At 44.9% G+C, this 11,137-nt stretch overlaps 1 protein-coding gene across 2 annotated transcripts in view; it reads right to left on the bottom strand.

Annotated features, from left to right (window-relative positions):
* The window catches only part of HPS5 (HPS5 biogenesis of lysosomal organelles complex 2 subunit 2), a 594,029-nt gene that overhangs the window by 267,590 nt on the left and 315,302 nt on the right, over positions 1-11,137 (bottom strand). For both annotated transcript variants that reach the window (XM_078681077.1, XM_078681076.1), the window contains exon 13: positions 7,606-7,729. In XM_078681077.1, the coding sequence (XP_078537203.1) occupies positions 7,606-7,729 (124 nt within the window). The remainder of the gene's footprint in view (positions 1-7,605; positions 7,730-11,137) is intronic.

The following is an 11,137-nucleotide window of genomic DNA, read 5'->3' as shown; positions in this document are numbered from 1 at the left end:
AAAAGAGCCCAAACTTCCGCAAGAACCAATCAGAATAGCCTCACCCCATAGAACCTTCCTGAGAGAGCCTCAGAGCCTCAGATTTTCATAGCCGTTGTGCAAACAGCCACTATCTCAGTAAAAAGGCCGAGCTTTCCCAGGGGAGGAGGGTGGGCACATGGGAATCTATGAAAGTTACCAATACTGGGGAACCAAAGTTACAGTTAAGTAACTTGTTTTCTTACCCCAGTATTGGAACTTTCATAGATTCCCATGCTTTGTATCAGAATAGCTAGCAGTAAGTCACCAAAGCACATTTTGTTACATAAATATTATTGGATGACAGCATGGCAATGCTCAAAGTAACAATGAAAAAATGTTATCATAGAAAAAGAAGCATCCCCTATACCAAATGTGCTACAAAGGAAGGCGCGATTGTAGGGAAAGCGCACCTCTCATTGAAAAAGATTCCTGAGGACTGCTTGTCCAACAGCAACGTCGTCCTGTCCTGTAGACTCCAGGCAGTAATGCTTCGGAAAGGTATGTGTACTGCTCCACGTCGCTGCCCTGCAGATGTCTTTGATAGGGACGTCAAAAAAAAGAGCCACCGAAGATGCCACTGATCTTTTGGAATGTGCACGGGCTTTTCTTTCAAGGGGCTTGCCCGCTTCTTGATGGCAGAACTGAATAGCGCTGGAGATCCAACTGGAAATGCTGGTTTTGGTTATAGGAAAACCCTTCCGCGGTGCACTGTAAGACACCAACAGTTGTGAGGATTTTCTAAAGGACTTTGTGCGCTCTAAATAAAATTTCAAACACCTCTGAACGTCCAAAGAATGCAATGATCTTTCTGCCGGAGAAGTAGGCCGTGGGAAGAATGATTTCAAAATCAAAGGTTCATTCAGATGGAATTCAGAGGGAAACTTAGGGATGAACTTTGGATTCGTCCGAAGGATGAGGACATCTTTCTTGAATTGAAGGAAAGGTACCACTATTGACAGCGCCTGAAGTTCACTAACTCTCCTAGCAGATGTCAGTGCCAAAAGGAGGGCTAGCTTCCAAGAAAGGAATTTAAGGTCCGCTCTGTGAATGGGTTCAAACGGAGCTTTTATTAGCTGAGCCAACACCAGATTAAGTTGCCAAATTGGCGGCGGAGGGCGGACAGGAGGATACATCCTAAACAGGCCCTTTAAGAACTGCTTGACAATTCTAGCAGACCACAGAGAAGAACCTGAACATGTCCGCCGGAATCTTGAGATAGCTGCTAGATGAACCTTCACCGAAGAATGAGCCAATCCAGATTGAGCCAGTAATAGGATATATGGTAAAATTTGATGTGGAGCTGACCTGTAAGGGTGGAGATGTTGTCTCTGACACCACAGGCAAAATCTCTTCCATTTTGCTTTATACGTCTTGTTAGTGCTTGGTGCTCAAGCCTGAGACAAAACCTCCCTACACTCCTTGGGGAGATTCAGATGTTGGAATTCCCTGTATTCAGGAGCCACGCTGTCAAGTGAAGCCAAGTCGGATCCGGATGCAGCACCTGACCCTGAGACTTCGATAACAGGGACGGTACTAGTCGCAGGCGAACGGGATGATCCCGGGAGAGCAGGAGGAGTTCCGTGTGCCAGAACTGCCGGGGCCACGCCGGTGCAATCAGAATCATTTTGCACGGTTCCGCTTTGATCTTTCTGAGTAACCTTGGTATTAGGGGTATTGGCGGAAAAGCGTAAAAGAATGCGCCGTAACAGGCAATCGAAAGTGCGTTCCCCAAGGATCCCGGATGGTGATCCTTGCTTGCATAGAACCGGCATTTGGTGTTCTCCGGAGACGCAGAGAGGTCTATGGTCGGGGTCCCCCAAACCGAGAACACCTCCTCCAGAATGGACTGATCTAACTCCCATTCGTGATTGGCTGCTTTTTGACGGCTTAGTGCATCCGCTGTGACATTGAGCGAAACTGCCAGGTGTTCTGCTCTCAGAGTGACCTTGTGAAGAATTGCCCAATCCCAAATTCGTTGAGCTTCCTTTAAAAGAATTAGGGACCTTGTCCCCCCCTGCTTGTTGATATAGTGCATGGCCGTTGTATTGTCCGTCCGGACTAGCACTAGGTGATTTTGAATCCTCTGGAGAAAAGCTTGCAAAGCTAGTCGGATGGCAGTCAGCTCCAGCAGATTGATGTGGTACTGGTGTTGCTGTGGATCCCAGTGCCCACTGACTTGCAGCTCCTGGAGCACTGCTCCCCAGCCTTCTAACGAGGCATCCGTGGTTAGGACCATAGGAGACGGAGGAAGTCTGAAAGTCAGACCCTCTGCGATGTTGCTTCTCACTATCCACCATTCGCATGCCTCCTTCATTTCTGGTGTTACCCAAATTTTGTCGTTGAACGAACCTTCTGCTTGGCACCATTGCTTGTCGAGTTGCTCTTGCAGAGGACGCATTCGCAGCCTGCAATGCGGAATCAATGGTATACAAGATGAAATCGATCCGAGCAGAGACTTGTAGAGCCGTACTGACAGGGATCTCCTCTTTAGCCCTTGGCGAGCCGAGAGCATTAACTTGTTCTGACGCTCGTCCGAAGGATAAGCTTTGCAATGTTCCGAGTCCAAAATGGTCCCTAGGAACTTTGTTGACCTGGACGGTTGCAGAACTGACTTCCTCCTGTTCAGTTGAAGGGCCAGGTGATTGAACAATTGAATGCAAGTTGCAATGGCCTTGGAAGTTCCCTGGAAAGAAGGGGCTTTGATTAGCCAGTCGTCCAGATAAGGGAAAACTTCCAGAGATTGCTTCCTGAGGAAAGCTGCCACGGGGCCAACACCTTTGTAAATATTCTTGGTGCAGATCGAAGACCAAACGGAAGCACTTTGAAATGGAAATGGCTCTTGCCTACTGTGAAGCGCAAATATTGCCTGTGAGCTGGGTGGATCGGTACGTGGAAGTACGCATCCTATAAATTCAGAGTCGCCATGAAATCCCATGGGTTCAGAAGACGAAGAATATCCTGGAGAGTGACCATCCTGAAGGACAGTTTGATGAGATAGGTGTTGAGCTCCCGTAGATCTAATATGGGGCGCCAAGTCTCTGTAGTCTTGCGAACCAGGAAGAACCTGGAATAAAAACCTTTTCCTCTCTGTGAGAGAGGTACCGGTTCTATTGCCCCCTTGATGAAAAGTTGGTGGGCTTCGAGACGTAGCAGTCCCAGATGTTGAGATCGACTGGCGCCTGGAGCTCTTGTTGGAGGAAGATCTTGAAATTCCAACGTATGGCCACTCTGAACAATATTCAGGACCCACTGGTCTGATGTTATAATTCTCCAGCTCTCTAGACAAAAAGATATCCTGCCCCCCACTGATGTCCTCGGGGAGGAAGGAGCAGTAGTAAGAGCCAAGAGGCCGCTATTGCCTCTTGGAATTGTCACATCCTTGACGATTCTGACGTCCTCTCTGAGATTGACGAGAGAAAGAAGCCGACTGGCCCTGGCGTTGGTTAGGATACTGCGGTTTGTATGATTGTGAGGATTGCCAAGAATATCTCTGTTGGTTGCCACTCCTATAAGAGGAGAAGCCCCTTCCTCATGCCCCTCTAAATGGGACCTTGCGGTAATTTAAAGACCCCAAGGACTTTGCTGTGTCTGTGTCCTTTTTAATACTTTGAAGGGCCTCATCAACATGCTTCCCAAAAAGCATTTCTCCATCAAATGGAAGATCCAGGATCTTGTTTTGGACTTCTTGGCGAAACCAGGTCGCCCGCAACCAGCCCTGTCGTGGTAAGACAGCTGAACCAGCCAGAGCACGAAAGGCCGTAGAAGCTATGTCCATAGCACAATCTATGACCTCTGACGATGATCTTTCTCCCTCCACGAGAACCTTTTTGGCTTCCTCTTTTGATGATTCTGGCAGCTGTTCTATAAACGGGACTAAATCACACCACATCTGGCGATCGTACCTGCCCAAGATGGCCAGAGCATTCGCAGTTCGAACGAGGAGTCTGGCCATAGAGGAAAACCTCTTGCCCACATTGTCCAAGCGCCTACATTCCTTGTCCGGGGGTGTGGTAAGAGGTGTGGAAGGATTCTTGGATTTGCTCTGTGCCGCTTGCGATATTACAGAATACGGCTTAGGTTGTCCAAGGAGGCACGCTGGACTGCCTTCAGGGGCCTTATATTTATTCTCCAGCCGGGGAAGAACAGGAATGACAGTGGCCGGATTCTGCATAACCTTGATCCCTTCCGTCCATACATGTTCTATTATAGGAATCGATCTGACTGACTTTTTGTATGGCTTTTAAAGTCATAAAGGAAACAGTCTGACTGCACTGTTGTGATTGGCAGACCAAATCTTTTAGATGCCCTCTCCATGAGGTTATGGAAAACCCCAATGTCAACTGGAGGAGAAGTAGCAGTGTCCTGTCCTGCAGCATCTGGATCTGGAAGGCCACCATCATCATAATCCAAGTCAGGGTCATTTATAGGATCCCCCTGAGCGTCCTCATCTGAAGACACATCATGCACCACCTCTCTGGATTCTTCTCTGGCTTTAGGTTGCACAGCCCGTGGGACCACCGTTGTCACGATGATTGCAGATGTCGGGGGTACAGTTGGAGAAGGAGGGTGTTCCGATTGAACTGCTGGTTGATTCGGAAATCTATTTCTATAGTCTTGCAACATCAATTGCAAATCCGAAACCAGGGAGGCTGGCATGGCCACCATGTCCTGACCCAAGCCTTGAGGAGGTTGTTCCTGCTGAACATACTGGTGTTCGTAGTACTCCTCAGTATCTGTTTCTTGACATTTCACATTCAAATCCGAGGGACTATAGGCATCCCCATAATGGATATCATCACCCTCTTCATCAGATTCGTCATCCAGCAGCATAGTGGGAAATCTGCATTTTTTTGAATCGTCGACGGAGTCGTCGTAGAAAGAAACGAGGAAGCCAACGTCGTCGAAGGATTGGTCAACGGAATCGTCGACGCTGGAAAGGTCTTCGTCGAGCTCGTCGTCGGCAACATCACAGCCGCCGTCGTCGACGTAGTTCTTGTTGTCGAAGCGGCCGTCGACAGTATCTTCGTTGACATGATCGTCGACGTCGAGAAGGTAGCCATCATCGACGAACAGGAAGGCGTTTTAAATGTCGACGCAGCCATGAAAGGTGTCGACGTCGTCACAGCCGCCGTCGACGGTCCCGTCGGCGGAGCCATCGGCACACTCAAATCCTTATGAGAGACAGTTGTCGACGTTCCTGCAGATTTCGTAGTCGATGGACGCTGTTTCTTGTCATGCTTTGTCTCTGGAGTGACCGTAGAGAATTTCTTACCATCCTTCTCTTTCTGGGAAGATTGTGAAGGAACAGAAACCTCCTTTCTCACCTTCTTTGCCGTGTCCTTCTCAGCAGCCTGTCCCAGCCTCTCCTTTTCACCTCGGTGAGGAGATTTAATGGGACTAACCCTACCAGACCTATCAGAGATCTTTTGGTGGGATTTGACAGGGGGCTCAGATGAAGTAGAGGGAGGAGACCTACCCATCTTTTTAGATCTTCTGGAGGAAGTTACAGATGTAGAATTCTCCTCATCTGAAGACAGTACTTCCTTCCGTGCCTTCATCTTCTCTAGCCAGGTCAGCAATCGGCCCTCCTGTCTGATACAAGCAATAAATGCAGTCCTCATGCTTGTCTTCCACAAAAAGCCGCTTTTTCGCACAGGTAGCACAGGCCCTGAATAAAGCCTTCTTCTCCTTGTCAGACATTGTCGATTTTGAAGAAAAAAGTTGAAGAATAAAGTTGAATAGAAAGAAAACCTGAGCAGAGCTCAGTGGAGACTCCCTTGCACAACGTGCGGTAGAAAATCTGAGGCTCTGAGGCTATCTCAGGAAGGTTCTATGGGGTGAGGCTATTCTGATTGGTTCTTGCGGAAGTTTGGGCTCTTTTACACAAAGAGGGTGATATGCTACAAAATGAGATGAGGCCTAGGCCTAATTTTCTCTTTTGTACCTATGGTACTGATATTTTTTTATTTACCAAGGCTCCCATTCCGACGACGGGGAATGATACAAAGCATGGGAATCTATGAAAGTTCCAATACTGGGGTAATTAATGTAAACTACCAACAATGCTTAAACACAAAAGGATGACTAAAACAATGAAAAAGGATAAAGAAATACAGATACAGAGATAAAAAAGAAAGCACTGGCAAAGGCAAGTACTGGCGCACCATTCCTGGCTCTCTATTGAAAGCACTGTTGAGCAAGCCAGAATCTAAACGTGGCTTGCTCCATGATCTGCGACCTATGTATATAATGCATTACACCTGTTCTATCAGCCCTTTGCAAGTACTTTTCACAAATTGGAATCAAGCCATTGCAGTCCAGTTACTGAAAAAGACTATTGCTAACCAAAGGTATTCAGTAACCTAAAGCCACTTCCTGCTTACGTTTTCCAGCTAAACCCATAGAAAAAGAGCTTGTATTAAAAAATAGCCTCATTCTGATCTTGATTCTTTTCTGGTTATCATCTCTTGCATGGGACTGATGTGACGCACTTAGCAGTAGCTGTTGATCCCCAACTAATTTTCGGGAAACAAAGCACACCAATGTGTTGCATTTGACACATTCTCCCATCAGGGCGTTTTGCTTACTTCTTGTCAACTTGTATGCAGGGCTTGGCACATATGTGGATTATGTAATTTCTTATAGTTACGTCTTTGAAGATCCATCACCTTCTTTTTTAATCAAACCATGAGCTACTTCTTTGTAGGGTGCCTCAGGAGTTGTGTTTGGGTCCAATCATTTTTAGTCTTTATCTCTAGACTCTCTAACCTTTTCTATTAGATCCACTCTAAAGCCCTAAGTTTGAGAAATTCAGATTGTGGTTTCTTTAAACAAGGTCTTGGGTTCACACCCGGATTACTCCAGGTCTTGCTTGATAGTGGTTGCAGTTTGGACAAAAATAAATTGCTGCAAATCTTGGCAGCAACAAAATTAAGGCCCTCATTTCAGGAAAACAGTCCTGAAAGTACCTAAAGGTGATGTGGCTGTGACTGAATTAGGCCTAAGCTGTGTTTGTTCAATTTGCTCTCCTCGATGCACTAAAGAGTCATAAAAGGGACGATTGCCTAGATGCATTTGGTAATCCGAAACATTCAATTGGTCAGAATAATTATTTTGATTTCTGTGGAAAAGTATGAACTGAGCCCATTGACCAAGGTTAGTGAACAGTCATCACCCAAAATTCACTCTTAACGAAGGCACACACTATACCAACATATAAAATTACTTCTATATAGCGGTCTATGAAAATCAACAGCCTTTCTGGATATCATTGCCAATGTCTGAGTCTTCTTTTATAACTGTTCAGGAAGAGCTATAAATTGTTACTCAACATTTATTTACCTTTTTTCTAAAACGCATTACCTCCGTCTTAGACTTAAACAGCATTACCCTCCCTCTACTGTTTAGTCAATATTTCCTTTCATCCTCATTCAGCTTTTACTTCAGACTGGTAGACATGCTTAGTTCCCTTGCAGTGATTAGAAACAGTAACGTGTGACATTGGGTACTATATAACTAAACAAATGGCCACCTTGGTATACAAAAAAATAAATTGGGTGCTGTGAGTAGACTATCATGAATTACCTGTCCTTGACGGCCTGGAGAGAGACACGAGGAGATGGAGAGCGAAATGACAATGGGATACTGAATGGAAGCAAAGTCTCACTCCGATCTGGGTCCACCATCACAGAAGCCTGGGAGACATTGTCTGACAAATGGGAGTCAAATGAAATCATGAAAACAACGGTTTTGCTGTAACAAACACAGTGTCTGATGAATGGTATCAAAATAATAACCATGACACAATGAGTAGGAAACAATGACACTTAAATAGATGTAACTGAAACTAATAGTTAAAAAACGTGTTCAATCAGCAGTTCAAAGGAACAAAAATGTGTACTTGGTAGTTTCTCCTGTCACCATCTATATATTTTTCCAGACTAGCAGTATGCGCAATCTATCCAAATGAATTGTATCATCTGTTGACTGCGGTGCATAAAAATAATGAAATACTATGAGACACAGTCTGAAGTTGCACATTTAGAAGTTCCTTTGTGTTGTAATAACCAAAATAGTATTATTCACGCCTTAACCACTGCAGTTTTTCCGCCGCGGTGCGGGTGTTCTAAAGGGTGGGCGGGGCTGTTGGGTTAATATTAATTGCATATATGCTGTTTTGAACAAGGCTTCCTCAATAAAACGCATTGTTTGCTCAGAACGTATGAAAGTTATCTTAGGGTATTATTTACAAATATGTAACTCAGAAATATGCTCATGTTCAAACATTTTCAGCTGTTTCCTCTGCAGTCAGGGGTTATTGGGCTCTGGTTGTACCAATCAGAGGAGTTGACCACAGACTACCTGGGAGTAACCTCACATTGGGCCCAACAATGAACACCAAGTACAAACCTTTAGGACTTGACTCTCAAGGTAGTGCAGGCCTGCACTTCAAGGCTTACTCAGTGAGGTGGGTGGGGGGTGTTTGAGCTTAGATTCTGATTTTAAAAACTAAAGAGTGGGAGGAGAGGTTAGAGACTTGTATCACTAGAACCACTAATGGGATTTAATAATGCAATGTCCAGTCAGTGTTGGTCTTTCGGAAATTAGAAGTACTTTACTGTAAACCACATAATTTAATACTACATATACACTGTTCTGTTCGGTAGCAACTAATTACAATGGGACACTATTATCCTTCAAACAGATGATTTTGAGAGTAGCCTACATTATTCCCGTCAGGCAACCTTGCAGGATGCTTTTGTATCACAGTCGAAGGGAGTTCCCCACGTTAAGAATTACAGGGTCTAAAAAGTCATTTTAGGAAGGTGGCTTCGTTGCAATAGTGCCCAATTTTCATTTCTGATGAAGAGTTTGGACTTGGCTTGCCCCCGAATTTTGGCTCCTTCGTGAAACAAGGTACCTTTCAGTGGTGTTCGACGGAATCTACCACAGACTGCACATCTTAGGATCCTTTGTGGATGTGCGCTGCTCTGCTTTTAAAGTGTGTGCTGCATGACCCAGTACTCTCAGGGATCAGTGAGCAGCTGGGCTTTGAGATGCTGCAAAATTACCTGGTCAGAAGAAGCAGTGCCAGCACAAGTCGTGGAGACTGTGGGAAGAGCACAATGTTTGCCGGGGAATGTTCCTCGGGCCAAGACACAAACCCAGCATCTAAACAGCTACGTGCCAAATCCAAGTGAGAATGTAACTCCTGGTGTTGGTCTCTGTCACAGAGGCCTATCTTCAGTGTAGACAGTGGGCAGTGGACTGGTCTCTTACAGTACCCCAAGGCTTTGAAACACTGTGGTGATTTCTTGCAGAGCTGGGTGTATTAGCGACACTTGAGTGATGTTAGTGAAATTGCAAAGCGTTCCAAGTTATCCTCTGACCATAGGGATATGCAGTCACATCACATCATAATAGCATCTCACAAACTCCTGGAGGTCACCCTCGTAGAGTAGTGCAAATTGGTCTTGGGCATACAATGGAATTCTTCAACTTATCCTGCCTCAGCGCCTATGCAATCACAGAGCAGCATCTCTCTTATGCAAGGACTGCCTCAATGTCCCTGCAGAACAGTCGGTCCACTCTCCCCATCAAAATTCAGTTCAGGCAGAATCTTCAGGCAGTTCAAAGCAGTATTCCGCATATTACTAATCCGAACCCTGGCAAAGGGAGTTTGCTAGGACACCCCAACCCTGCAGCTCAGAGAGTCCCCCTGGTGTGGAAATCCTGGCTTCAGAAAAGAAATATCAGCACACCAGTCGAAGTTTCTCTCTCATCTTTATATCAAAGTTGCAGATGACACATGTATTCCAACTGTCACTTCTGAGTCAGTTCAGTTCAAAATCTTTTATTCGATTAATCATTTTGATAATCATAAAAAGTACATCATAGAAAATTAAATATATTTGCATAAAAACACATTATTATTTTACAAGATTAAAAGAGTATGTGCAAAATTGGATCGAAAGAACAGGGGTTCAGTTAGACATTATCATCATAGTTTTACGAACCATTAAACATGATTTCAAAAACAGCGCTACATTCTTTGCCACATATTGAGAGTCAAGCTGTTGAAGTGCTAGCATAGCCGGGCGACATGTCCTCAACCCCATTTGACGCAACAGTGGAATGATCCAACGTTTGCGTGCTTGATCGTAGTAACGACAAAATAAAACAACGTGGGTAGTCGTTTGAGGGGAGACATGATCGCACGGGCAATTGATTAGATCAGGAGACCAATTTGATACTGTTGGAAAGGTAACAAGACGAAAAAAAAAATTACAACGAAACCTTGTTAATAGGTATTTTTCATGATTCGATATAAAAAATGTAAGGTAGGGCTGGATACCTGAGGACACCTGGACCATCAATACTTGGACGTTTGCTGGCTTATGTATTTCACAGGAGAGACGCAATTCTCGCAGGTGGTTAAGGCATTGATTTTTTAGTTCTTTTCTAGTTATTTCAACTAGAGAAGGTGGATCAGTAAAATAATGGATGAGGTTCAGATCCTTCAAAAAATTAACAACGTACAGTAACCATGGGATTTGCTTCCAAGACGGCATTTTTAAACAATCAGAGATCAGTGCACGGGTTAAGTGACATTGTGGCTTGGTCCAAATACGGTGCCATAGGAGAATTGGTTGACATTTGATGTTATCCGAAAGATAGTCAATACCAAGCTCCACATGGCAACCGCATATTGGCGCGCTCTGTGGGAGTGCCAGTAAATATTTTGTGAAGCCATTTTGTATTTTTTGCAGGTCTTCAGTATTTATATAACCCCAGACACCCGCTCCATAAGTTGCGATGCTGTGGCACTTTGCTTGGTAGATTTTAAGCAGTTCAGATGGAGCAGGTTTGCCCAATTTTCTGGAGAAGGAAACGAGAGCCGAGGTCGCTCTCTGAAAAAGTAATTTCCTGCTCGCCATCACCCTTTTCCAGGTTAACTGGTCGTCTATTAAAATACCCAAATAGGGATATTCCCTAGTTCGTTCCAGTTTGGTTTGTTCGATGACAAGATGTTTAGAACTTTTTACCTTGGGGCCCGTGTACATGACGAAGGTCTTACTTTTATTCACTTTTAGGCCCAGTGAAAGCATGTACTTAC

This window comes from Lissotriton helveticus, chromosome 3_1, assembly GCF_964261635.1.
Source record: "Lissotriton helveticus chromosome 3_1, aLisHel1.1, whole genome shotgun sequence".
NCBI lineage: Eukaryota > Metazoa > Chordata > Amphibia > Caudata > Salamandridae > Lissotriton > Lissotriton helveticus.
This window is presented reverse-complemented; position numbering and strand designations above follow the sequence as displayed.